This window comes from Bufo bufo, chromosome 2 (genome assembly GCF_905171765.1).
Source record: "Bufo bufo chromosome 2, aBufBuf1.1, whole genome shotgun sequence".
Lineage (NCBI taxonomy): Eukaryota > Metazoa > Chordata > Amphibia > Anura > Bufonidae > Bufo > Bufo bufo.
The window spans coordinates 729,726,779-729,752,961 of NC_053390.1; the positions used below are offsets into that span (position 1 = coordinate 729,726,779).

Consider the following 26,183-nt stretch of genomic DNA (forward strand, 5'->3'; position numbering starts at 1 on the left):
CGGATCCGGCGTGTACTCCACTTGCCGGAATTACACGCCGGATCCGGAAAAACGCAAGTGTACTGAAAGCATTTGAAGACGGAACCGTCTTCCAAATGCGTTCAGTGTTACTATGGCACCCAGGACGCTATTAAAGTCCTGGTTGCCATAGTAGGAGCGGGGAGCGGGGGAGCGGTATACTTACAGTCCGTGCGGCTCCCGGGGCGCTCCAGAATGACGTCAGAGCGCCCCATGCGCATGGATGACGTGATCCATGTGATCACGTGATCCATGCGCTTGGGGCGCCCTGACGTCACTCTGGAGCGCCCGGGGAGCCGCACGGACGGTAAGTACACTGCTCCCCGCTCCCCGCTACACTTTACCATGGCAAACAGGACTTTAGCGTCCCGGCAGCCATGGTAACCACTCTGAAAAAGCTAAATGTCGGCTCCGGCAATGCGCCGAAACGACGTTTAGCTTAAGGCCGGATCCGGATCAATGCCTTTCAATGGGCATTAATTCCGGATCCGGCCTTGCGGCAAGTGTTCCGGATTTTTGGCCGGAGCAAAAAGCGCAGCATGCTGCGGTATTTTCTCCGGCCAAAAAACGTTCCGTTCCGGAACTGAAGACATCCTGAACGGATTTCTCTCCATTCAGAATGCATTAGGATAATCCTGATCAGGATTCTTCCGGCATAGAGCCCCGACGACGGAACTCTATGCCGGAAGACAAGAACGCAAGTGTGAAAGAGCCCTAACAGGGTTGTATCAACACAAACCTCTTATTCCACTGACGTTCAATCAAGAGGAGTCCAACTTCTGAGACCCTCACTAGAGTCAGGGCTCATGCACACAGCCGCTGCTCAGCCGTTCTGTGCATTGCAGACCGCAATATGCAGTCCCCAATGCAAGACCTGTGTGTATTCTGCAGATGGAACCAGACCCATTCAACTTGAATAGGTCCGTGACCAGTCTGCACCGCAAAAAATAGAACATGTTTTTTTTTGTGGTGCGGATGCACAGAGAGAAACCCCACTGAAGCACTCGGTGGGGTCTATGCCTCTGCTCCGCACAGCTCCTTCTGGACTCATTCAAGTGAATGGGTCCGCATCCGGAATGCGGTGAGCACAATACAATAGCTGTTCCGCAATATGCGCCCACCGGTCGTACAATGGCCGTGTGCATGAGCCTTAAATGAGCGAGGTTCTATGGAAGCACTGCGTCACCTTGTATCCACTGATTCTTCCAGAATCTGCATTACTACCCATTGACTATAACTGGATACCATGCTGACTCCAGGAAGGGTCAATCAAATGTCCACCAATCCTGGTGATATGCTATCAATGTGCGTGCTGACACAACCCCCTTAAGAAACACATCAAACCTAAGTCATCTGAAAAAGTATCAAATGCCTACTGCAGAAATACTAAATAAAATCATCCAAAAAGATACCCCATCTCAAACGCGACCGATCATTCACCTGATGAGGCCAAATTACTGAACTCTACTGAGGGTAAAATAAATAAATCACTTGGAGACCATTGTAGACACATCTAAAGTCCTGTTATTAAAAGGGGCTGTCTAGCTTTGGAGCAAACAACCCCTACAGTCCTCACTTGTGACCATTTGTGATCCGCTCCTGGCTACTTCTGGTCCCCACAGGATCAGGAAGCGGTGACGTTTCAGTCAAGCCAATGTGACCACTGAGGCCTGTGACTGGCTGCAGCAGTCACAGGACCAAGCAGCTTCCTGGCCCTGCTGGGATCAGTAGTGGTCGAGAAAGAGTAGGAGACAGGTAAGTGGTGTTTTGCTTTCAAGGGGCACATATTAGGAGCATAGGGGCTGTTGGCTCCAAGACTGGACAACCCCCTTTAAGAGTTTTTCATCCTATAAAGTAAGGGCACAGGATACGCCATCACTTTATGATCTGTGTTTCCTGCATAGAAGCAGCCCTAGCACCTAAATGTGCAGGGAACTGCAGTCAGTCCTATTTACAGTGGGTGGCCGAGGCACTGACCTATAGGGAAAAACAGTAAAAGGGACACAGGGCTAAAAGGGCCCCTTCATTAAAAAGATCGGGTCCCAGAGTTTGGACCATCACTGATCATCTCTTAGCAATATAACATCACTTTATCATATGGAAGTAACCCTTTAAGGAGTACAATATGTCTGTTAATCAGCAGCCACTCTAGGCACGTGGCCCCTGCCAGTCCTTTTACGCTACAAGAATAATGAGTACAATATAAGGTTACACATTTGCAGGTCGCCATTTGTACAAGCAGAACCATATCCAATCCAGTAAGGACTCGCTGAACTCCCCTTCGTGTCTCCTTCCGTACAAAGCAGACCGGTTTATATTTACTCACCTGTGCTGCTCGGCAGAACCAGCTGCCTCACGGTCGGGGTTCTCCCAGAAGTGGAGGAGGGGGAGCTGAAACCGCTGTTGTATGGGCTTCCACTAGGATTCGAGCTGTAGGAATAGCTGGAGGAGCTATAGGGAATGCTGTACATGCTCTGCCTCTTGCTGGCTGGAAAAAAAGATATTCAACAGGAAGGTTCAGATAAGTAGTTCCGCTATACATCCGGTTATTATAGAGACGTTGGCCTTGATTTGTCAGGTCTTGATTGCAGAATTCTGGTTTCAAACAGTCGCAAAATAGAGCTTTTGCGATTTTTTGCACTTACATGCCCAAAAACGTTGCGACTTTTTGACACTCACTCCAATTTTGAAATGTGGGTGCGATTAGCTATGTTAATGAGTTTCACTTCAGATTTATTATTGAGACCGTTTTTAAAAGTCGCAATCTCACTCCAGTTGGAGGGTGGAGTAGGAAAACTGGAGTAGGTTTAAGGCTCATGCACACAACTTTTTTGTCGCATCCGATCCACAGTTTTTGCGGGTCGGATGTGGACCCATTCACTGCAATGGGGCCGCAAAACATGCGGACAGCACACCGTGTGCTGTCCACATCCATATGTCCGTTCCGCGGCCCCGCAAAAAAAAAAAATATAGAACAGGTCCTATTCTTGTCTGTTTTACAGACGAGGATAGGACTGTTCTATAGAGGGTAGGATGTTACGGAAAAATGCAGAATGCACATGGCTGGTATGCATGTTTTGTGCAATTAGTGCTAAGGATGAGTCCGTGTTTTAAGCAATGAGTCCTAAGGATCAGACAAATTTATCAAACAACATGCAACATTTGATATAAAAGTAACTGAAAATATTCCCCTCGTGATAAATTCCCTCCATTGACTCGTCTGGTAGAACATCCAAGTTTTAGGCTACTTTCACACTAGCGTTGTTTTAATCCGGCGTTCAATTCCGACACCGGAATTGCCCGCCGGATCCGGAAAAACGTGTGAAAACGGATTACATTTGAATCCTGATCAGGATTTTGATCACAATGAAAAAATGCATTGGAAAAAACGGATCCGCCATTTATGGACTTTAACTTTTTTTTCACATTTTTCGGGTTTAACATGCAAAAGCCGGATCCGTTTTGACTGAACACACAGTGCCAGATCCGGCGTTAATGCAAGTCAATGGGAAAAAAGCCTGATCCGGCGTTCAGTCAAAGTGTTCAGGCTTTTTGGCCGGAGGTAAAAATACTGCATGCTACGTTTTTCTGAAAAGCCTGATCAGTCAAAAAGACTGAACTGGAGACATCCTGATGCATCCTGAAGGACTGACTCTCCATTCAGAATGCATGGGGATAAAACTGATCAGTTCTTTTCCGGATTTGAGCCCCTAGGACGGAACTCAGCGCCGGAAAAGAAAAACGCTAGTGTGAAAGTACCCTTAGGCTACATTAGTAAAATTCACCTGGGCACCTAAAGGGTGAAGTACGCGCTCTGGAAATACAGAGCAGAGCTCAGAACTTCATGTAAATCCTTCAGGACTGGTAATCAGTATCCGTAGCCCGGTCAACCCATTTAATCAGGTTTTAGTAAATCTTATTCACAAACAGCACGTCCTAAGTGTTGTGGATTTTCACCACAGATTCAATCCTTTTTCAGGGCAACCTGTGAAAATCGGCCAAAACTGCAACAAGATCCCCAAGTAATACAAGCAGAGGTCATTGTCTTTTTTAATCAAACCATTTTTATTGGTATTTTTGCATATAAACCAACAGTACAAAACATACAGTACAATGCCGGATCCGGCAATCCGGACGCAAACGGATGCCATTTGTCAGACAGATCCGGATCAGTCTGACAAATGCATTGAAATACTGAATCTTTCTCTCCAGTGTCATCCGGAAAAACGGATCCAGTATTTATTTTTCTTTGCATTTTTATAATGTCTGCGCATGCGCAGACCGTAAAACCTGATCCGTTTTGCCGGAACACTTAAAGCCAGATCCGGCACTAATACATTTCAATGGAAATGAATGCCGGATCGGGCATGTGTTCAGTATTTTTGGCTGGAGAGAAAACTACAGCATGCTGTGGTATTTTCTCCAGCCAAAAAACGTAAGAGGGACTGAACTGAAGACATCCTGATGCATCCTGAACGGATTGCTCTCCATTCAGAACGCATTAGGATAAAACTGATCAGTTTTTTTCCGGTATTGAGCCCCTGTGACAGAACTAAATACCGGAAAACAAAAACGCTAGTGTGAAAGTACCGTTAGAAGGTATCCCCTCTACTCTCACGCATTACACCCAACAGTCATCTACTGGTGTTCATCCTCTCTGAGCAGAACTAGATATTCTCATAGTATCTACCAGCCATGTTCTCATCAATTCCTGGGAGGCTAAACCAGAATGAAGAATCCAAGTCTCCTATTGCTTCTGGAATTTAGTGAGTGTTCCCCTTTTCAAATAGATCCCCCTTTCTAACCAGACCATCTGATTTATAACCCCTAACAGTTCCTGCTTACTCAGACCAACAGGGTTGAATCCAGTACTTTACAAGTATTTTATACATTTCTAGGTGGAATAACAGAACACCACAACACAGAGCTTTAAGAAAAGTTGCTTTACAAAATTATTATTTTATGGGGAATACAAGTATGAACTAAAACAGACTTGTCAGGAGAGGCGATGGGGCCACGGTTCCTGCCACTATTGTACAAGAAGCAGTTAACTAGAGAGATGTGATCCAGGGGGCCCATCCCAGCCGAAGAGCCTAATCCAGGGGTCTTCCGAAAGCAGGATCGGACTTGTGATTGCTGCCCTGTCACTAGCCGCTCGTCATACAAGACAGAGGGATCACACACAGCCGTAGTCCTTTCTCGCCTATTTCATTTCTAGTATATTCTACTGTACAAAACCGCCATTGTGCAATTTGGCTGATGGGAACAAATACAAAATGTTCAAAGTGCCCCAGATTTTCTGCAAGAGAACAGATGCCGTATTCTCATAAAAACGAGAACAATTTAAAAGGGAAGACAGTAAAACTGCACCCAAGCACAAAAAAACTGTTTTCGCCCTCCAGTTTATGAGGCATCCATTCATACAGCGCCACACACGAAGCAGAAGTGCTTGGCTCAGCGCGGCGCTCCTTCAGCTTTTCACACCTCTCCCTGCAGGGTAAGGCCAGTTTCACACCTGCGCTGTGAATTCCAGCACAGAACAGCCAGCCTGAATTCACCAAAGTAAGGGCTCATGCACACAAACGTATTTTCTTTCAGTGTCCGTTCCGTTTTTTTTTTTGTGGACCCATTCATTTCAATCGGTCCGCAAAAAAAAAACAGAAGTTACTCCGTGTGCATTGTCCGTATTTCTCTTCTGCAAAAAAATAGAACGTGTCCTATAATAGTCCGCATTTCGGACAAGGAAAGGACTGTTCTATTAGGGGCCAGCTGCTGCATTCCGCAAGATACTGAATGCACACTAACGTCAACCATATATTTTGCAGACTGCAAAATACATACAGTCGTGTGCATGAGCCCTAAGGCTACATGCATACAAACGTATTTATTTTGCGGTCCACAAAAAAAAACGCATATAACGTCCGCTTGCATTCCATATTTTGCGGAACGGAACAGCTGACAATAGAACATTCCTATCCTTGTCCCTTATGCGAACAGAACATGTTATATTTTTTTGCGGAACGGACATACGGAAACAGAATGCACATGGGGTAACTTCCGTTTTTGATTTAGTTTTTTGTGGACCATTGAAATGAATGGTTCCGCATATGGTACGCAATAAAAACGGAACAGACATTGAATGAGAATAGGTTCATGTGCATGAGCCCTAAGTATAATGGGGCCTGGCGGAGATGCACACTGCGGTTTGTGTCTGGCCGCAGGTGTAAAACTAGCCTTAGCGGACGACGCATAGGTTCTCCATCAGGACATCTTCAGGAGATGAGGTGGGGAAAAAAAACTGACTGCACCCAGAAACAAAGCAATCCGCCATAGCCTGCCTTAGGCCTCATGCACATGACTACGCGTATGTTGCGGTCCGCAAATTGCAGATCAGCACAATACAGATACCGCCTGTGTTGCATGTTCACTTTTTGCAGACACATTGGGCCAGATTTATCATTAGCTCAGGTCAGAATAATGGAGTGAAAAAGTCCCAAAAAAAAGTCCTAAACGCTAAAACTGCGCACAAATTTGCGACTTTTTTCTGCTCTGCACTATGCTCGCCAGTTTTCTGAAAGTGGGCGTGTTTTCTTATGTAAATTAATCTCTAGACAGATTTACAATTGGGACTATTTAAAAAGTCGCAAAAAAGTCCCAATTTCACTCCAGTGAGGACCATGCTTATCTTATGAGACTTTTTAATAGAACATGCGACTTTTTCATAAAAACGTGCGACTTTTGTAAAGCTGCTTACTGACGGATAATCTGCTACCGTCAAACCACATTTATTACAGTCTTAAAGGGCCGATCATAAATCTGACTTGGCTAAAACTGACTTTAGCCATATGTGAAAGTGGAGTGAGCTGTCAGAGGAATGATAAATCTGGCCCATTGACTTCAAAGGGTCAGTGGTCCATATTTTGCAGCCAAGTATAGGACATATTTTTTCAGAGCGGACATACGGATAGCACACAAATCATTGCGGACCTCAAAACTAATATGGTCATGTGTATGAGGCCTTAACAGATGCAACCTAGGGGATGCTGATCCAAGCCTTCAACACATGAAGGTGTTCTGAGGAGTCAGAGGAGCAGAATTCACTTCTTCAGGGGGCCAAGAAAATCGCAGTCATCTAGTAACGGCTCACTAAAATGTATATTTTGAGCCTATTCCTCTGTGAATCCTGGAACGAAGGGTATTGTTCCATAGGTCTGAACGCTGGTACTCACCTGACATGGTCTGGTCGAGCCTGTGGATGAGTGACTTTTTTGCACATTCCAGGTCAGGTGAGGGACTATCAAAAACTTGCCGACACCAGACCAACGGGCTAACGGATTTCTGTGAGGAGGAGGACCTTTTCTTTGGTGAAGTGTACAACCTGCGTATGAAAATACAAGAGATCAGTACGTCACTTACAGATAATTACGGTAGAGACGCATTACATAGGGGAAGCAATAAAGTCACACACTGTGGCATATAGGCATCATGCATGTAAGCCCGAACAGAAAATCGGAGGAATTGCTCTTAGTAACCATTCAGACATAACCTTCAGACTGTATTTCCATAAAAAAAACTGCTGCAATGTAAAAATGCAATACACATGGCCACTTGGATTTCTTTCAAGCAGGGGCTGGCGTAGACTTCAGCTGGTGTAAAGTCTTGGGGGCTGCAGCCCTACCCCCTTTCTGCCACTTATTATGCTGTGTGCCGTAATTTGGAGCTATTTTACGCCACAAAAGCTTTGATAAATCTGCCCGTGTGTGAAACCAGCCTAAGGCCTCATTCTAACGGGGCTGCACAAGATGCGAACATCACACAGTGCGCTGCCTGTTTTGTGGCCCTGCAAAGAAAATAGAATGGGTCGTATTTTTTTCAGTTTTTACAGAAGTTAAAAATTGTATGGTGGCATGCACTTGGCCAAGATCGGCGATTTGCAGACTGTAAAACGCTTACGGCCGTGTGCATGAACACTAACACGGTGATCCGGCATACAGAAACCTACTTAACACCCTGGCCTTATTCCTCTGGTTACAAGGGATTTCTTAGGGTGCTTTCACACTTGCGGCAGAGGATTCCGGCAGGCAGATACGGCAATCCTGACACAAACGGATGTCATTTGTCAGACGCATCTGGATGCAGATCCGTCTGACAAATGCATTAAAATACCGGATCTGTCTCTCCGGTGTCATCTGGAAAAAACGGATCCGGTATTTTATTATTTTTTGCATTTTTAAAGGTCTGCACATGCGCAGACCGGAAAACTGGAACCGTTTTGCTGGAACACTCAATGCCGGATCCGGCATTCCGCCAAGTGTTCAGGATTTTTGGCCGGAGAGAAAACTGCAGCATGCTGCGGTATTTTCTCCGGCCAAAAAACGTAAGAGGGACTGAACTGATGCATCCTGAACGGATTGCTCTCCATTCAGAATACATTAGGATAAAACTGATCAGTTCTTTTCCGGTATAGAGCCCCTGTGACGGAACTCAATAACGGAAAAGAAAAACGCAAGTGTGAAAGTACCCCAAGTTAGAAGGGGCATTCAGATTATGGGATAGGGGATGTGTTTGATCAGTGGGGGTCCAAACACAAACTCCCACCAATCTCATGACTGGGGGTCCTGCATAACCCTTGTTTGATCTGATTGTGGTCGTGCATGTCCGCTGCTTCTCCCTTCAACTCTATGGGATTCCCAGAGATAGCACGGTACACTGCAGACAACATGGGCATCCCTTTCTCAAGATCAGTTTGAAACCCCCCCCCCCCCCCCCCCCCCCCCCCTAGCTCAGACCCTGCCATCATAGGCTTTACATGGAAAACCCCCTTTAAAAGTGGGGAGTCATTTATCCAGGATTCCCATACAGGCAGACCCAGTCAATACAGAGAACAAGCCACTGGTCTCCGTGAGGACGCTATAAGGCTTCACCTCGTCTACGAAGGCACTCCTAGGCGCCCACACAGATTACATCGGATTTTTGGGGGTCGATTTGATCAACCGATAACAAAAAGGGTCCCGTGATATTAAGCCTATAAAAATTCATGTGAATGAAGAAAAGTTTGTGATATTTTCACAAACTCTGTATGTCTTAGGACGTCATACAGTCAGTTTTGCAGAGCGCCAGACGATACATATTTGGCCATACCTGTGGTACAGAATCTCTGCACTGTAAATTCAGGTTATAGTGTTGTAAGCGTTGTCACCAACTGGATGTACAGGCTACCAGGGTGCGCCCAAAATCAGCCTCCGCCCAAACACAAGCTTTTTACTTTGTTCTAGTCTGGTTTTATTTGTAACTTTTGAACAGGATTTATGAGATCCATGCTGACACGTATATATTCCAACAGGCATGGTGCACCGGATAACGCTACTTTCACACTCGCGTTTGGTGCGGATCCGTCATGGATCTGCACAGACGGATCCGTTCAGATAATACAACCGTCTGCATCCGTTCAGAACGGATCCGTTTATATTATCTTTAAAGGGGTTATCCGAGTTATGGGGAAAAAAATAAAACCTAACAAAATTAATAAGGATATACATATACATTAGTCAAGCTTGATTTTTTGAAAAAAGAACGATCCTTACACCTTTTCCAGGTTCTGTTATTGCTGTGTTTACATGCAGCAGTAACAACAATGACTCATCTCTCCCTCATGAATATTTGTGGGAGGGGTTGATTTCAAGAGAAAAATCGTTTGTAAACATTCCGTTTTTTATCACGTGCGTGCAAAATGCAGTAAATCGCATTGCACCTGCGCGATAAAAACTGAACGTGATCGCAAACAAAACTAAATGGCTTTGTTTGGGAAATCGTGCAGTTTTCACTGAACGCATCCGGACACACTCGTCTGCAAGGGGCCTATGAGTACCTCCACACAAGACATAATTTGTGGAGGAATAATCAGCTGCGGCAACTGTCCCATGTGGACGTACCCTTGGATAGTTTTATAAATCTGCCATATTGTAGGACAATGATAAAAGATCTAAACATGCATCCTGTTATAGACACCACATACCAAACTAAATAAAGTTTCTACAAGTCACAGTAACGACGGTCAGCTTTTCACAGGAACGTGACGGCCAAGGGTTCACTTGAGGGGCTCCATGCACCTCCCCGATACCTCAGATAAGGAGCTTCTCAGCGGATAGTCAATGCAAGGCAGCGCTGTCTGTTCTCATCTTTCTCAGGATCTGGAGTCATGTGAAGTCACAGCCTGAAGCTTTCTGCTACCCAACTCCACAGAACACATTGTAAAGCGCCCCCTCCTGTCCCCCTCCTCCTCTTCAGGCCGAGTTATTCCAGATTTTACTCCCACATTACAGAATAATTCCATATAAACTAGCCTGAGGGCGAAGCAGCTTCATAGCGCAGGGGATGTAGGGCCACACCGTGCTTCATATTGCTCGGGTGTGTCACGGGGCTGACCCAAACTCACGGCCTTATTAATGACAAATTAATGACATTAATGTGTTTTTTCTCACAGAGACAGGGCAGGGATGGTTGTGTGGCTGGGGCGCCTCCCTGGGAAGGGTGCCTGTCCTATGCTGCTGTGAGTGCAGGTCACTGGAAAATAACACGGACAGCAAACTGACACGTCCATTGCCTTCTGATACCACCAAATTCAGGGAGTTTGGTTAAGCCTACATGCACATGAACGTTTTGTTTTGCGGATCGGCAAAAAGAAAAACGGATATCAGTATGGAATTAATTTTGCGGATCCATTGTTACAATGCCCATCCTTTTCCGCAAAACAGACAAGAACAAAACATGTTCTATTATTTATTTTTTGCGGGGCTACGGAACGGAGCAACGGATGAGGACAGCACAAGGAGTGCTGTCCGCATCTTTTGAGGCCCCATTGAAGAGAATGGGTCTGCAGCCGAGCTGCAAAAAGGAGACTTTTGTATTACTTACCAGTAAAGTCTCTTTCTCGCTCTTCCTTGGGGGACACAGGAAACCATGGGTATAGCTCTGCTCCCTAGGAGGCGTGACACTAAGTGAAAGCTGTAAGCCCCTCCTCCATCAGCTATACCCCTCAGCCTGGAGAAGAGACTGCCAGTTGCGTGTCCAAGTAGTGAAAGATAACCACCAACCGGAAAAAGAACCGTCAAGCCCCAACGGGGGCAACCAAGCCGGAACCACAACTGTAAACCCAAATGAAGGGCGGGTGCTGTGTCCCCCAAGGAAGAGCGAGAAAGAGACTTTACTGGTAAGTAATACAAAAGTCTCCTTTTCTCGCCCATATTCCTTGGGGGACACAGGAAACCATGGGACGTTCCAGAGCAGTCCCAGAAGGGAGGGACCAGAACAAACTAGACCAACACCGGAGGCATCAATCAACTGCCGCCTGCAACACCAGACGGCCTAAAGCAGCGTCAGCCGACGCATGAGTATGCACCCTGTAGAACTTGGTGAAGGTGTGCAAGGAGGACCAAGTGGCCGCCTTGCAAATCTGCTCCGTAGAAGCCCGATTTCTCTGAGCCCAGGAAGCCCCGACCGCTCTAGTGGAATGAGCGGTAACACCGAGGGGCGGAACCTTGCCCTTGGCGAGATAAGCCTCAGTAACAGCCATCTTGACAAAACGGGCGATAGCAACTTTGGATGCCGCCAACCCTCTGCGCGACCCCTCCGGAACCACAAAGAGCGAGTCAGTACGCCTGAAAGAGCCGGTTACCTCCAGGTAAGCCTTGAGCGCCCTGACAACGTCCAGGCGATGAAGTTCCCTCTCCCTAGGGTGGGAAGGGGAAGGACACAAAGAGGGGAGAACGATGTCCTCGTTCAGATGAAAGGCGGAGACCACCTTAGGAAGGAAGGAAGGGACCGGACGCAGAACTACCTTGTCCTGGTGGAACACTAGGAAAGGTTCCAGACAGGAGAGTGCAGCCAATTCGGACACCCTCCGGAGAGAGGTGACTGCTACAAGGAAAATAACCTTGCAGGACAGAAGTCGCAAGGAAACCGTCCGCAGAGGCTCGAAAGGAGAAGCCTGGAGCGCTGAGAGAACCAGGTTCAGGTCCCAGGGCGGTACCGGAGGCCGGTACGGGGGAACCGCGTGAGCCACGCCCTGAAGGAAGGTCTTGACAGGACCAAGGGGGGCCAGTGGGCGCTGAAACAAAATGGACAGCGCAGACACCTGACCCTTCAAAGAACTAAGACCCAGACCTTGGGCAAGTCCGCTCTGCAGGAAGGACAAAACGGTGGGGAGAGAAAAGCGGAGCGGAGGAATCCCTAGATCGGCACAGAACCCCAAATAGGTCCTCCAGGTCCTATAATAGATCCTAGAAGAGGACGGCTTACGGGCGCGGATCATGCTGCGGACGACGTCCGCAGAAAAACCCCTACGTGTCAGGACGGTGGTCTCAACAACCACGCCGTCAAACGTAGGGACCTTAAACGCGGGTGGAAGATCGGTCCCTGAGAGAGAAGATCTTCCCTGGCGGGCAGCGGCCAGGGCGCGTCTGCCAGGAGCAGCATGAGGTCGGCATACCAAGACCGGCGGGGCCAGTCCGGAGCGACCAGAATCACCGAGACGCCTTCCGCCGCGATCTTCCGAAGGACCTTGGGCAGGAGTGGGATGGGAGGGAATATGTATGGACGCGCGAAGCCTCGCCAAGGAAGAACGAGGGCGTCGGCTCCGCAAGCTCCCGGATCCCTGGCCCTGGACAGATAGGCGGGGACCTTGTGATTGAACTTGGAGGCCATGAGGTCCACGTCCGGTATGCCCCAACGAAGGCAAATGGCCTCGAATACCTCCGGGTGAAGAGACCACTCGCCGGGGTCGACAGTGGTGCGACTGAGGAAGTCCGCCGCCCAATTGTCCACCCCTGGAATAAAAATTGCCGATAGGGCCGGGACGTGGGCTTCCGCCCAACGGAGAATGCTGGAGACCTCCCTCATTGCAGCAGCGCTGCGAGTGCCCCCCTGTTGGTTTATGTACGCCACAGCCGTGGCGTTGTCCGATTGTACACGAACTGGATGACCCTTCAACAGATGAGTCCAGTGTCGTAGAGACAAAAGGGCCGCTCTCAGCTCCAGGACATTGATCGAGAGTTTGGACTCCGATGGAGACCAAATGCCCTGGACGGATCGGGGAGGAAACACGCCTCCCCAGCCCAAGAGACTGGCATCGGTTGTAACCACCAACCAGTTGAGTGGCAGAAAAGACCTGCCCAGAAGAGGGGACTGTAACCACCAGCGGAGAGATGACCTCACCGGAGGCGATAGATGGAAGGGATGATCCAGAGACTGCGGCGATTTGTCCCAGGAGGAGAGGATCGCCCGTTGGAGAGGGCGGGAGTGAAACTGCGCAAACGGGATCGCCTCGAAGCAGGCAACCATCTGCCCCAAGACCCGCATGCAGAAGCGGAAGGACGGTCGACGGTGGAGAAGGAGACCCCGAACCGCCCCACGGAGGATCAGACGTTTTTCCGAGGGAAGACGTACTTCCGCCGCTCCCGTGTCTAAAAGCATTCCCAGGAAGACCAGTTGTCTGGAGGGGGGAAGGGAGGACTTGGGGAAGTTGATGACCCAACCGAACCTCGTCAGAGTCTCTAGAGTGAGATCCACGCTGGCAACCGCTTGAGAAAGGGACGGAGCCTTGATGAGGATATCGTCCAAGTATGGTAGCAGAAAAACACCCCTGGAACGGAGTAAGGCCAAAACCGGGGCCAGGACCTTGGTGAACACCCGGGGGGCTGTTGCCAGCCCAAAGGGAAGGGCGACAAACTGGAAGTGGAGGTCCCCCACGGCGAATCGGAGGAAGCGATGGTGACACCGGGCTACCGGAACATGGAGGTAGGCATCCTGTATATCGATGGAAGACATGAAATCTCCCTGCTCCAGGGAAGCCACCGCGGAACGGAGGGACTCCATCCGAAACCGTCGAAGGAAGAGAAAACGGTTGAGCTTTTTGAGGTCCAAAATGGGCCGCACCGAACCTCCCTTCTTGGGAACAACAAAGAGGTTCGAATAGAACCCTTGGAACCTTTCCTCTAGAGGAACGGGGGTAATCACCCCTCTGTCCAGTAAGGCTTGAACAGCCGCGGAGAACGCAGCCGCGCTTTTCGGGTCCCGCGGGGGGCGGGAGCGAAAGAACCGATCTGGAGGGAAAGACGCAAATTCGATTTTGTATCCTGAGGACACAATTTCGAGAGCCCAGGCGTCGGAGATGTGAGCCATCCAGATGTCCCTGAAAAGGAGGAGCCGGCCCCCCACCCGGGTGGGTGGGGGCGCGCCTTCAGGCAGAGGATTGCTTTGCTGCGGGTGTGCGGGCAGCCTGCGGCCTGCGCCAGGAGGGCTGTGCCCGAAAAAACGGCTTCCTACGTTTATCCTGGGGAGGGGCCGAAGCGGCAGCTGCGGGGGGAGCCCCAGAGGTCCTGCGGGAGGACCGAAAACGAGACGCACCGGGGCGTCCGCGGGGGGCGCCCCTGGCTTGGGGTTGAGGGAGATGGGTGCTTTTACCACCCGTGGCCTCCGAAATAAGCTCGTCTAGGCGGACCCCGAAAAGGCGGGAACCCGCAAACGGTAGCCCCGCCAAGGAACGTTTGGAGGCAGCGTCCGCTTTCCAAACTTTCAGCCAGAGCTCCCTCCTGACGGAAACCGCCAGGGCGGAGGAGCGTGCAATAAGGGCTCCCGCATCAAGGGAGGCCTCACAAACAAAATTCCCGGCCCGAATAATAAGCTGGGCCAAGGAACGTAGGTCCTGGATGGGGACGTCCGAGTCCAACTCCTGTTCCAGCTGCGCACCCCAAGCAGAGATTGCTTTACCTGCCCAAGCAGAGGCAAAAACCGGTCTGAGAGCAGAACCGGAGGCAGCAAAAATGCCCTTGGAAAGGGTCTCCATGCGACGGTCCTCCGCTGACTGAAGAGAGGACCCGTCGGGAACAGGGATGGCCGTGTTTTTTGACAGACGGGCCACAGGGGGGTCCACCTTGGGTGGGGACGACCAGGTGGCCACGACATCGGCTGGAAAAGGATAGCAAATGTCCAGCTTCTTGGGATTGACAAAACGGGCGTCCGGGCGAGCCCAAGCCTTAGACACCACGGAGGAGAAATCAGAGTGGATTGGAAAGACTTTTGAGGCCTGCCTGGGTCTGATAAAGGAGACGCTAGCTGCGTCAGAGCTAGGGGGGTCATCCTGCACCTTAAAGGTGTCACGAATATCCGAGATGAGTTGACTCATCGCTGAGGCTAGCTTGGACGGCAGGGCCGAGTCCATTTCCAAATCTGAAACCGCCAATTCACCTTCAGAGAGCGAATCCTTTGGAGAGGAGAGGCTCGTCTGGGTGCGCACGCGTGGCGGGGAGAGGGAGGCATCCGAGGAGGAGGCTCGCTCTACTCTAAGACGCTTCTGAGAGTGCCTGGCTCGGGAGGGGTCACTAAGAGGGAGTGAACCCGCTGCAGCGGCAGAAGCGGTGGACCCGGAGGGCGCGACAGTAAAAGTAGCGTCCTGCGGGGTAGGTGGCCTGTCTATTAGGCGGCCCACAACATGAGTGAGGCTTTCCACGGCCTGGGACAGGGATCTAGCCCAGTCAGGCGGGTCAGAGGAAGCAGGGAGCGACACAGCGGGCGACTGAGGCTGCGGTGGAGCTCGGCATGCAGGACAGTGCGGATCAGACTGCCCCCGGGGAAAGGGTTCCCTACAAGCAGTACAGGCATGGTACCAAGGCTTGGCAGCTGCAGAAGGGTCTGACATGGTGGAAATGTTGCCTTATGGGAGACCCCAGGGCAAAAGGAACGGAGATTACACCCAACAACAGTACTGGCACGGAGGGGGTTAACAGTCCTACCAGACCCTGCAAGCGGCAGCAGCAAGGGAAGCAGACAGAAGGAGGCTGTGGAGGGGAGGCAGCCGGCACGGGGATGAACAGCTTCAGGATCGGACGTAGAGGTATGCGATGTGGAGCCCGACGAAACCGGAAGTAGCGGAGCGCTATGAAGCTCCGCCCACCCCTCGCCGCGCTGAAGAGACGCAAAGCCGCGCGCGCGCGGCAAAATGATTTTAACCCCCAAGATTGGATGAGTGCCGGCCAGCTATGGCGCCTGTTCGTGCCAAGGAAAAAACGGCCCCCAGCCTACAGCCGTTCCCTGAAGGGAACCTCCCTTCTATGAGTTCGTGCCCTGCCGATAATAAAGTGGATTTTTGCCCTGACAAAGTCCCCCCCAAATGATACCCGGTAAGGTGCCGGTAAGATATGCCCATGGGGGGGGGGGGGGGGGGGGGGGGCTCGATGTAGCAGCAGTGGGAAGGAAGGGGAGGCTGGAGCAGCCACTCTCACCATACGCTGTCTTCGCCCTCAATCCATCCAGCAGGGTCGCCCCTTCAGCTACTGGCACCGCAGTGGCAGGAAGCCGGGGGAGGGACTTGGCGTGCGGGCGACCCTTGAGCTGGCGGGACGCAGGGGAGCGAGGCTGCCCTGGTCCACCTTGTCTTCTGTGGGGGAGGCGGCAGTGCGGTATTACCGGCACTGGCGCAACTCAACCCCGGGAGAAACAGAGGGGTCTAATGCGCCTCTGTTGTCCCTGTAAGTAGAAAAAAATCGAATTAAAACAACAAATAACGCAAAAAATTAAAAATTATAGGAAAACAACCCTGCATAAGCAGGGGGTGTCTTGCCTCCTTGGACACTAAGCAAAAACTGGCAGTCTCTTCTCCAGGCTGAGGGGTATAGCTGATGGAGGAGGGGCTTACAGCTTTCACTTAGTGTCACGCCTCCTAGGGAGCAGAGCTATACCCAAGGTCTCCTGTGTCCCCCAAGGAATATGGGCGAGAAAAATGCGGCTCGAAAGCGGAACCAAACCACGTTCGTGTGCATGTAGGCTAAGCCTCATGCAGACGTCCATGGAAAGCGGTAGAGATCATACGAGTATATCACTGTACAGCAGTGGTGGCATGAAGCGCACAGCATCATCGCAACCAATGACGCCGTGCGCTCCTGCACTCAGGAGGATGCCAGTCCGGTATCATACGAACTGTGTTCCACGGACGTCTGCCTGAGGCTTTACGTATAGAGGGGCTTAAGAAGTCATCCCACTGCCTCCAATCCAATTCAATTTGAACAGAACAGCATGGAAATGTGTGATGTGACCAGTCTCACTGACTACTATATGGCCGAGGGGGCTCAGAGTAAAGAAACCCCTTAGGAAATTAGGAAGTAGGTTCCTGTAAATATTTAAATAAAAAACAAAAACTATACAATGCAGTAATTTACAAAACAAACAAATGTGAATAAAACATGGGTTGCTAGATCGCCGCTAGCACATCCGCAATACCCAGTCCCCATAGCTCTGTGTGCTTTTATTGTGTAAAAAAAAACAAAAACGATTTGATAGATCTGCAAATTACCCTGAGATGAGTCCAGGGTGAAGGAGCCCAGCACCGCCCCGCATCCTCCGAATCTCATCCTTGCTCCCCGACATCACAAAGCTAGAGCGCCGTAATCTCGTGATGCGCATGCGCAGTGTCGGCATAGTGTTCCTTCCCTGTGCTGGCATCAGCCTCAGGGAAGGAACTGCGCATCGCGAGATTATGGCGCTCTAGCTTTCTGATGTAGGGGAGCAAGGAGGAGATTCTGAGGATGTGCTGCTGGGCTCCTTCACGCTGGACTCGTCTCAGGGACAGGACTCGTCTCAGGGACAGGACTCATCTAAGGTTCGTTTGCATATGTATCAAATCTGTTTTTTGACACAGACTCAGCTCTATTCACAAACTCCAGGTGACAAGTTCCCTTTAAATCTGAAACAGAGCCATCACGTGTAAGGTTTCTTCTGCACACGTGGAAAAGCAAATTCTTAATTCATGGAGTCATCATAGCTCCCCAGCATCATATGATAAAGCAGTAATTACAATCCAGGGGAAAGGGAAGAAATATAAAAACGACAGTACTAAGAGACCAGCACACAAGTCATACACGCCGTAGGCTCCCTGCAGGTTTCATCAGGCTCTATTCACATTGCTGTTTTTCTTGTTCTGCTGGGGACCTGTTGCTTTTTGATATAAAGAACAGCGCAGCCGGCAGCACGACTGATAGTCGTTAATAATATCCAAACCTGACAGAAACCAGGTGGATGTCGTTATAAGTAAATGGGATCAGTCCGGATTCCTTGGGATTGCAAGTGGATCTGTCACAGCGGAGGACAAAAGCCATGACGCTAATGCGAGAAGAGTCTAATATGGATTATCATCCAGTAAATGAAAATCACTTGTTATAGAAGGCATCTTCTCCAATACTAACTAAAGAAAATACACATTTTGGGGCAGATTACGGAACAAGAACAATGAAAACATTTCACAAGACTGCTGTACAAGCAGCAGCACAATAGGGTATTATCCTAATGGCAGCACAGTCCACAGCTCTGCACATGACGGAAGCAAAGAGGCACGAGGAGCCCAGAACTGTTCAATCAACTCAAGATCAGGACACATAGCTTTAGGGGACGGCAGTGAAAACCCCTAAACATGCTGCCCCCAGAATAATTCCATAGGCATCCAGCGGGAAGCTTCATGCCTCGGCTGTCCACATTCAGCAGACATCTATAAATGGAAAGCCTGCTCATGTGCTCGGCCAAGAGAGTTCATGCTGACGACAAAAGGATTACGATATATTCAGCTAGCTGGCCGGCGTCACTCTGGTGACAGACTGCAGATCTCTGAAAAGGCAATGCACGCAGAGGTGGGATGTGAGGAGAGCAGTTCTAGCTAACCAAACACTTCTCATCAAAGCAATGTACCCAACTGCAACGGCCGCCGTAGAAGATGAGATGCCATGGACCTACCACTAAAAACCTCAAAGACCCAACGGCTCTCCCGACACGGACGCTCTGGCAAGCGCCGGCCTCTCCCGACACGGACGCTCTGGCAAGCGCCGGCCTCTCCCGACACGGACGCTCTGGCAAGCGCCGGCCTCTCCCGACACGGACGCTCTGGCAAGCGCCGGCCTCTCCCGACACGGACGCTCTGGCAAGCGCCGGCTCAAAAACGACCTCATAGAAAAGCATGGGATCAGTTCGGGCAACAGTTTCCTTCTGGTGCGATACAAAAACTACCCAAATGGCTGAGTATATGGGAACTGCACTGTGGTGATCACACATACCGCCATTATACTGCCAAACTAACTGGAGCCGGGCACAGGGTGGCAGAACACAGCAGCAGTCAGATACACAGACACTTTGCATGGTAACGTGTACCGGTACTGCTGAGGCCGGTCTATGGATGTCTACAATGGAAAGTCTTTAACTCAGAAACATTAAAAAAATGCTGAGTTTCTGCTGATGCAAATGACTCAACCACCTAATGTAATGTCATCCGGTAAGAATTATACTAATGGACTGCAAGGATAATTTATAGCATCTCAAGACTGTTTCAGAGCTACACCACCCACAAAATAGGAGGAGTCACAATTACTTGGGGGCTACAACATCATCCCAATTATCTTCTATCTATGAGGGGCAAGCACGTCACACTATACAACAAATATACCACACAAGACTACATAACAGAAAAGAGAGAGGAAGACTACACAAATGGATGACTATGCAGCAGCATTTACCAGAAAAGAGCACTGCAGCAGATGTTACGCTAAGGGTCTATTCACATGACATAATGCACCAGTATGGGTTCCAGGGTACCTATTCCGCAGAATAGATGGTATATTTAGAGATTTAATATGGAAAAAGACGACTAGCACTAACCAAACTACAGCTACCTGAGGCCTCTTTCACACTTGCGTTGTCCGGATCCATCGTGTACTCCATTTGCCGGAGGTGCCCGCCGGATCCGTAACACCGCAAGTGAACTGAAAGCATTTGAAGACGGATCCGTCTTCAAAATGCGTTCAGTGTTACTATGGCACCCAGGACGCTATTAAAGTCCTGGCTGCCATAGTAGTAGTGGGGAGCGGGAGAGCAGTATACTTACCGTCCGTGCGGCTCCTGGGGCGCTCCAGAATGACGTCAGAGCACCCCATGCGCATGGATGACGTGATCCATGCGATCACGTCACCCATGCGCGTGGGGCGCCCTGACGTCACTCTGAAGCGCCCCGGGAGCCACACGGACGGTAAGTATACTGCTCCCCACTACACTTTACCATGGCAAACAGGACTTTAGCGTCCCGGCAGCCATGGTAACCATTCAGAAAAAGCTAAACGTCGGATCCGGCAATGCGCCGAAACGACGTTTAGCTTAAGGCCGGATCCGGATTAATGCCTTCCAATGGGCATTAATTCCGGATCCGGCCTTGCGGTAAGTGTTCAGGATTTTTGGCCGGAGCAAAAAGCACAGCATGCTGCGGTATTTTCTCCGACCAAAAAACGTTCCCGTCCGGAACTGAATACATCCTGATGCATCCTGAACGGATTTCTCTCCATTCAGAATGCATTAGGATAAAACTGATCAGGATTCTTCCAGCATAGAGCCCCGACGACGGAACTCTATGCCGGAAGACAACAACGCAGGTGTGAAAGAGCCCTAAGACAGAGGGAGGTATAGCCTTGCCCAACCCATGGGTGTACTATATAACTGCACAATTGCAGCATATGCAAGGATGGGGGATAGAGGATGGCAGTATTGTATTAGACTCTAGGAGGTTAATTATACAGTCCCTATTGTCTGACAAATCTTTGATGGAGGCACATAAGTTTCGACTGAGATCACCGGTCCTAGCTACCATGCTCCTGATGCATAAAATTTGGGAGAAAGCAAAAGGAGTTAATAGGAGTTACTGATGTACAAAATGTACCCCTATTTGGAGGAATGAAAGGTTGGGGGAACTATTCCAGCTGGAAGGTTTTGACAGTTGGGAGAAAGCTGGGGTAACGAGAATAGCACATCTGTACTTGGAGAATAATCTTAAATCCTTTCAACTACAGACAGAATTTCAATTGTCGAACCGTGTATTTTACCAATACTTACAATTGAGACATGCCACGCAGACTCGGAACGGAAGACTCCTCCTTGGACTGTGATTGATTCAGTGGTGCAGGCCAGATCATCGCGCACGATTATCTCCATGGCTTATGCCAGTGTGTGGCCCATAGGAGATTGCAATTATTCCTTATTCATAGGGTATACAAGGCGCCACGACTCCTGTTTAAGATGGGTCTACGTGCGGACTCTAACTGCCCTAGACTTGGCTCATATGTTTTGGTCCTGCACAGAACTGGAGCGTCTCTGGTGTGGAGGGTATAGACAAATAGAAAACAGCTACGGAGTTATTTTACCAAAGACTCCACTGGTGGGGCATCTTGGGTATGTAGAGGACCTAACAACCACCAATGATTATAAAATTAGCAATTGCTAAATATTTGTACATTGCACGTAAATCCATTGCAAAACACTGGATAATGCCGATCTCTCCGACTAAATCAGAGTGGATAAATATGGTCAATCAAATGATATCCATGGAGAGTGGCATCTATATTAAAAGAGGCACTGTACAGAAATTTTATTTGGCTGGACCAGGGGGGAGTCTCAGAGATGGATTCATATTTGGAATGGAATGGTCCTAAGGGGATTTGGAAGTTAAGACGTAAGAGAATTGGAGCATTTTTGTCCATGTTGAGGGAGATGACCACACAGAGAGGGGGAGGTGGGAAGGGAGTTGGGGGGACTGGGAGATTTAATATAGGTTTATTTGATGCAGTGTTATTGATGTGCTGATTTGGATAAAGTATGATTGATTTTACTGTATTGATATCCTATTGTCATATAAATGTACGGTTAATCTGAATAATTGGCTGTATGTAAAACCTTTAATAAAAATTATCTGATTAAAAAAAAAAAAGGGGTCTATTCACACGTCCGCAAAATGGGTCCACATCCGCACTTCTGTTCCGCAAAAAAATAGAACATATCCTATTCTTGTCCACAGACAAGAAAATGCATTTCTATTTAAAGTGCCGGCCATGTGCGGTCCGCAAAATGCACATGGCCGGTGTCAGCGTTGTGCGGATCCGCAAAACACTTGTGGACATGTGAATGGACCCTAAAAGGGGTTTTCCAGGATCTATCCTCAGGAAAGATAATCAATATCCAACTCCTGGCATCTCTAGCGATCAACTGTTTGAAGACGCTGCGGTGCTCTGGAGAGTGCCACAACATCTTCCTAGGCTCGTCACGTTCATCGGTCACATGGTATATGTGCAGCTCAGATCAAGAAAATAGGCCTCAGTTGCAATACCAAGCACTGCCACTATACAATGTGTGGTGCTGTCCTTGGTGAGCTGTGAGGAGACTGCAGCCCTCATTGGAGCTCTGCGGCCTCTTTAGACAGATAGACAGTGGTAGTGCCGAGTGTCACACCCCTATTGATCAGATATTGATGACTATCCTGAAGTCTGTCACCTCCAAAATCAGTTTCAGAGTGAACATACCACCATGTTGGGTAGGTGCCCCAAAACATAACCATACATTTCTTGTGAAAATCTCGTCTTCTAATCCTGAGAAATGCTTCTCTCTTATGCAGATAAGGTCATCGATAGCAGAGCCGCTATTTGGAGTGTCAATGCTGCCCAGCGCCTCCCATCTTCTTCCATTGTCAGTCCCTGCAATCTCACAGCCAAAGAAGTGGAAGTGCACCAAATGGAGCAAATCTCCAACAAAAACTTTATTTGCATAAAAAATGAAAAACTTTGAGGATGGAGCAAATCAAATAGGACAGGGAAGAGAATTCTATAGAGAAGGTGGAATATGGAAACAATCACACCGCCAAGCATGAGAATACCGAGGACAGAAGGAAGACCGCACAGAGAAATTCTGGCAGCTGCATTTCTGCTATGAAATCTGCACCAAAAAAAGGCAACATTTGATGAGATTTTTTTTTGCCGATTTCCAGGAGAAGTGATTTAACCATGTTTAGACCATGTGTTTTGCGATCTATAAGTGCAGATCTACAAAACACGGATAGCGATTGTGTGCATTCCATATTTTGCAAGAAAAGAACATGTTCTATTTCTTTTGCGGGGCTGCAGAACAGAAATAAATGAACGGGTCCGCAAATGTTCTGCAAAATTGCGCAATGCATGTACCCTTAGGCCGCGTTCACATCTGGAGCAAGCTGATCCGGATAACCTGCCAGAGTTGTGAACGTGGCCTAACTACCTGTGCTCTTATAACCCGGGTGAAGGGATCAGAAGGGTGCCAAGCTGTAAGTGTAGGCTGCTTTATAAGAAGAAGCTAAACCTCAAGTGATGAGTGAAGCGAGCATCAGATGCTACACCCGAAGTCGCTTCGTTCAAAACTTCAAGATAAGTCATCATCATCTGATCGGTGGGGGTCCGACACCCACTGATCAGCTGTTTGAGAAGGCAGTAGCGCTGCGGCCTTCTCACAGGCCAGTGTCATCACGACAATGTCACGTGGCATGAGCTAAGCTCAGCCGGAGCCCAGGCCACATGACAGTTACAATGTCACTGGCCTGCGGGAAGCAGCGAAAAGGCCGCAGCGCTACTGTGAGCACCGCTGCCTTCTCAAACAGCTGTACGTCAGGGGTTCAGGGTGTTGGACCTGTGCCGATCAGGTGCTGATGACTAGAGATGAGCCAAGTGAGCTTCTCAGGCTACATCCGAAGCCACTTTGCTAAAAAATTTGTTGTAATGCTGTACGGAGATCCTTCTCTGTACAGCATTAGAATGTACTGCCTCCCATGAGGCGAAGTCGCACGAGACTTCGGTGAATAACTTCGGTAATTGATTACTACAGTGAAAAACCAGTTTAAAACTTGGCTTCAGTTCAGAGTGGTACCTTGGAACCGAAGCAGAGTCTGGTTCCAAGGTTTTTCACTGTAATAATCAATTACCGAAGTTAAATCAACCAAGTCGCGCGCGACTTCGTGAATAACGGACTTCGCCTCATCGGAGGCAGTACATTCTAATGCTGTACGGAGAAGGATCTCCGTACAGCATTAACACATTTTTAAGCGAAGCAACTTCGGATGTAGCATCCAAAGTCGCTTCGCTCATCTCTACTGATGACCTATCCAAAGGATAGATCATCAGTAAGAAAAGGGTAGAGAACCCCTTTAACAATCCCCTGCTTCTCCTGTGCTTCCCTGGTCCCAATCACCCTCTGTAATCTCCAGTGAGGATGTTTCAGATTGGACACGTGACCTCAGTGATGGCCGCTGCTGCAGCAGAGAAACGTCATTACTGAAGGCCAGTGTACAGAGACAGGTGCGGGGACCGGGGAAGCTGAGCATGGGGCTGGTTAGGCATTACCTGGTTAGTTACCTTATAGCTTTCTAAGCTTTGGGTCACCACCACCTAATAAGAGACCAGATGACTACAATGACCTGACAGGCTGTCCTGTCCCCGTCACCTCAATCATGTCTTCATAGAAGGTGGACAGCATCAGTTTATTAGGAAGAACTCTAACATGGGGGAATCTATCGATCGAGTTATGTCAGTTCACTCAAAAATGCGTGCCTTCCACATTCATTGCTGCTCTGTCTTTTCCAGAAGGGGGGCTGGGACCAGCAGATTTATTAGCCTTTTAGTGCAGAAAATGATGCAAATACCAGTGGAAATGTATGTCTTCTCATAGCAGACAAAGATTTAACTGGAGCAAGGACAGCGCAAGATGCTTCTATTTTACTAGGAGATGAGGGCATCTAAGGCTACGGTCACACTCGCGTTTTGTGTGGATCCGTTCAGATGATACAACCGTCTGCATCCGTTCAGAACAGATCCGTTTGTATTATCTGCAACATAGCAAAGACGGATCCGTCTTGAACACCATTGAAAGTCAATGGGAGACGGATCAGTTTTCTATTGTGTCAGTGAATACGTATTAGTCCCCATTGACTTACATTGTGTGCCAGGACGGATCCGTTTTGGACCGCTTGTGAGAGCCCTGAACGGATATCAGAAACTGAAAGCCAAAACACCAGTGTGAAAGTAGCCTTAACCCCTTAAGGACGCAGGGCGTACCGGTACGCCCTATTTCCCGAGTCCTTAAGGACCAAGGGCGTACAGGTACGTCCTGACTTAAATTCGGAATTCCGGCGCCGCAGGGGTTAATCGGAACGGGACGCCGGCTGAAATCATTCAGCCGGCATCCCGTAACAACGCAGGGGGGGGTCATTTGACCCCCCCGTATCGGCGATCGCAGAAAACCGCAGGTCAATTCAGACCTGCGGTTTTCTGCGTTTCCGGTCCATTCGGGTGTCCTGTGACCCGATGAACCGGAAAAAGACTGCGATCGGTGGCGTAATTTTACACCACCTATCGCAGTCCGAGGATTTGGAGAGGCGGTGCTGGCCCTGGTGCTGAACGCCGCTGTCCAGGGTGCTGATTGGTGCAGGGGAGAGAGGCGCGAGATTCAAACTTCCTGCGCTCCTCTCTCCCCTCCTCTTCCTGTCCAGCACCCTGACCGTGCAGCACCGTCCAGAACGAGCTCCTGTGTCCCCCTAATCGCCATCCATCACCCTCCTGCACCCATCGCCACCCAGGTAGGTTAGGGTCAGTGAGGGAGAGGCACCGTTAGGCAGGGAAAGAAGGGAAAAGTTAGTTAGGAAAAAAAACAAAAAAACTTTTATTCCAAACTTCCATCTATCCATCTAACCCTAACCCAGACCCCCCCCCGCCACTTGTCCCCCCCCACAGACGAATCTGTACGCCCAACAGTTCGTCGCTCAAAACCCAGGCTCAGTTTTGGCTAGACCCGGTGGCTGGACGCCGGTCAGTGCAGCCGAGATGAGGACATTTTGGGGCCTCGTGCTGCATATGGGTCTAGTCCAAAAACCCAGTGTCAGGCAATACTGGAGTGGGGACGTCCTATACCAGACCCCACTGTACAGTATGGTCATGACACGTACACGGTTTGAGGCCATCCGGAAATGTCTGCATTATTCCGATAATGCAGCATGTCCACCCCGAGGTGATCCTGCCTATGACCGGCTGTATAAGATACGGCCGGTCATCGATCACTTTGGGGCCAAATTCATGGAGGCCTACGTACCTGGAAGGGAGGTCGCGGTTGATGAGTCTCTCGTTGCGTTCAAGGGGAGACTCAGTTTCCGCCAATACATTCCCACAAAGCGGGCGAGGTATGGCGTGAAGCTATACAAAATTTGTGAGAGTGCCTCAGGGTACACTTACAAATTTCGTGTGTACGAGGGGCGAGATTCCCGTATTCAACCCCCAGAATGTCCCCCCACTCTGGGTGTTAGC

At 49.3% G+C, this 26,183-nt stretch overlaps 1 protein-coding gene across 2 annotated transcripts in view; it reads right to left on the reverse strand.

Annotated features, from left to right (window-relative positions):
- Positions 1-26,183, reverse strand: part of SLAIN2 (SLAIN motif family member 2) — a 62,411-nt gene that overhangs the window by 24,896 nt on the left and 11,332 nt on the right. For both annotated transcript variants that reach the window (XM_040418896.1, XM_040418897.1), the window contains exons 2-3: positions 7,248-7,396; positions 2,345-2,506 (exon numbers count right to left, since the gene is read on the reverse strand). In XM_040418896.1, coding sequence (XP_040274830.1) covers positions 2,345-2,506; positions 7,248-7,396 — 311 coding nt within the window. The remainder of the gene's footprint in view (positions 1-2,344; positions 2,507-7,247; positions 7,397-26,183) is intronic.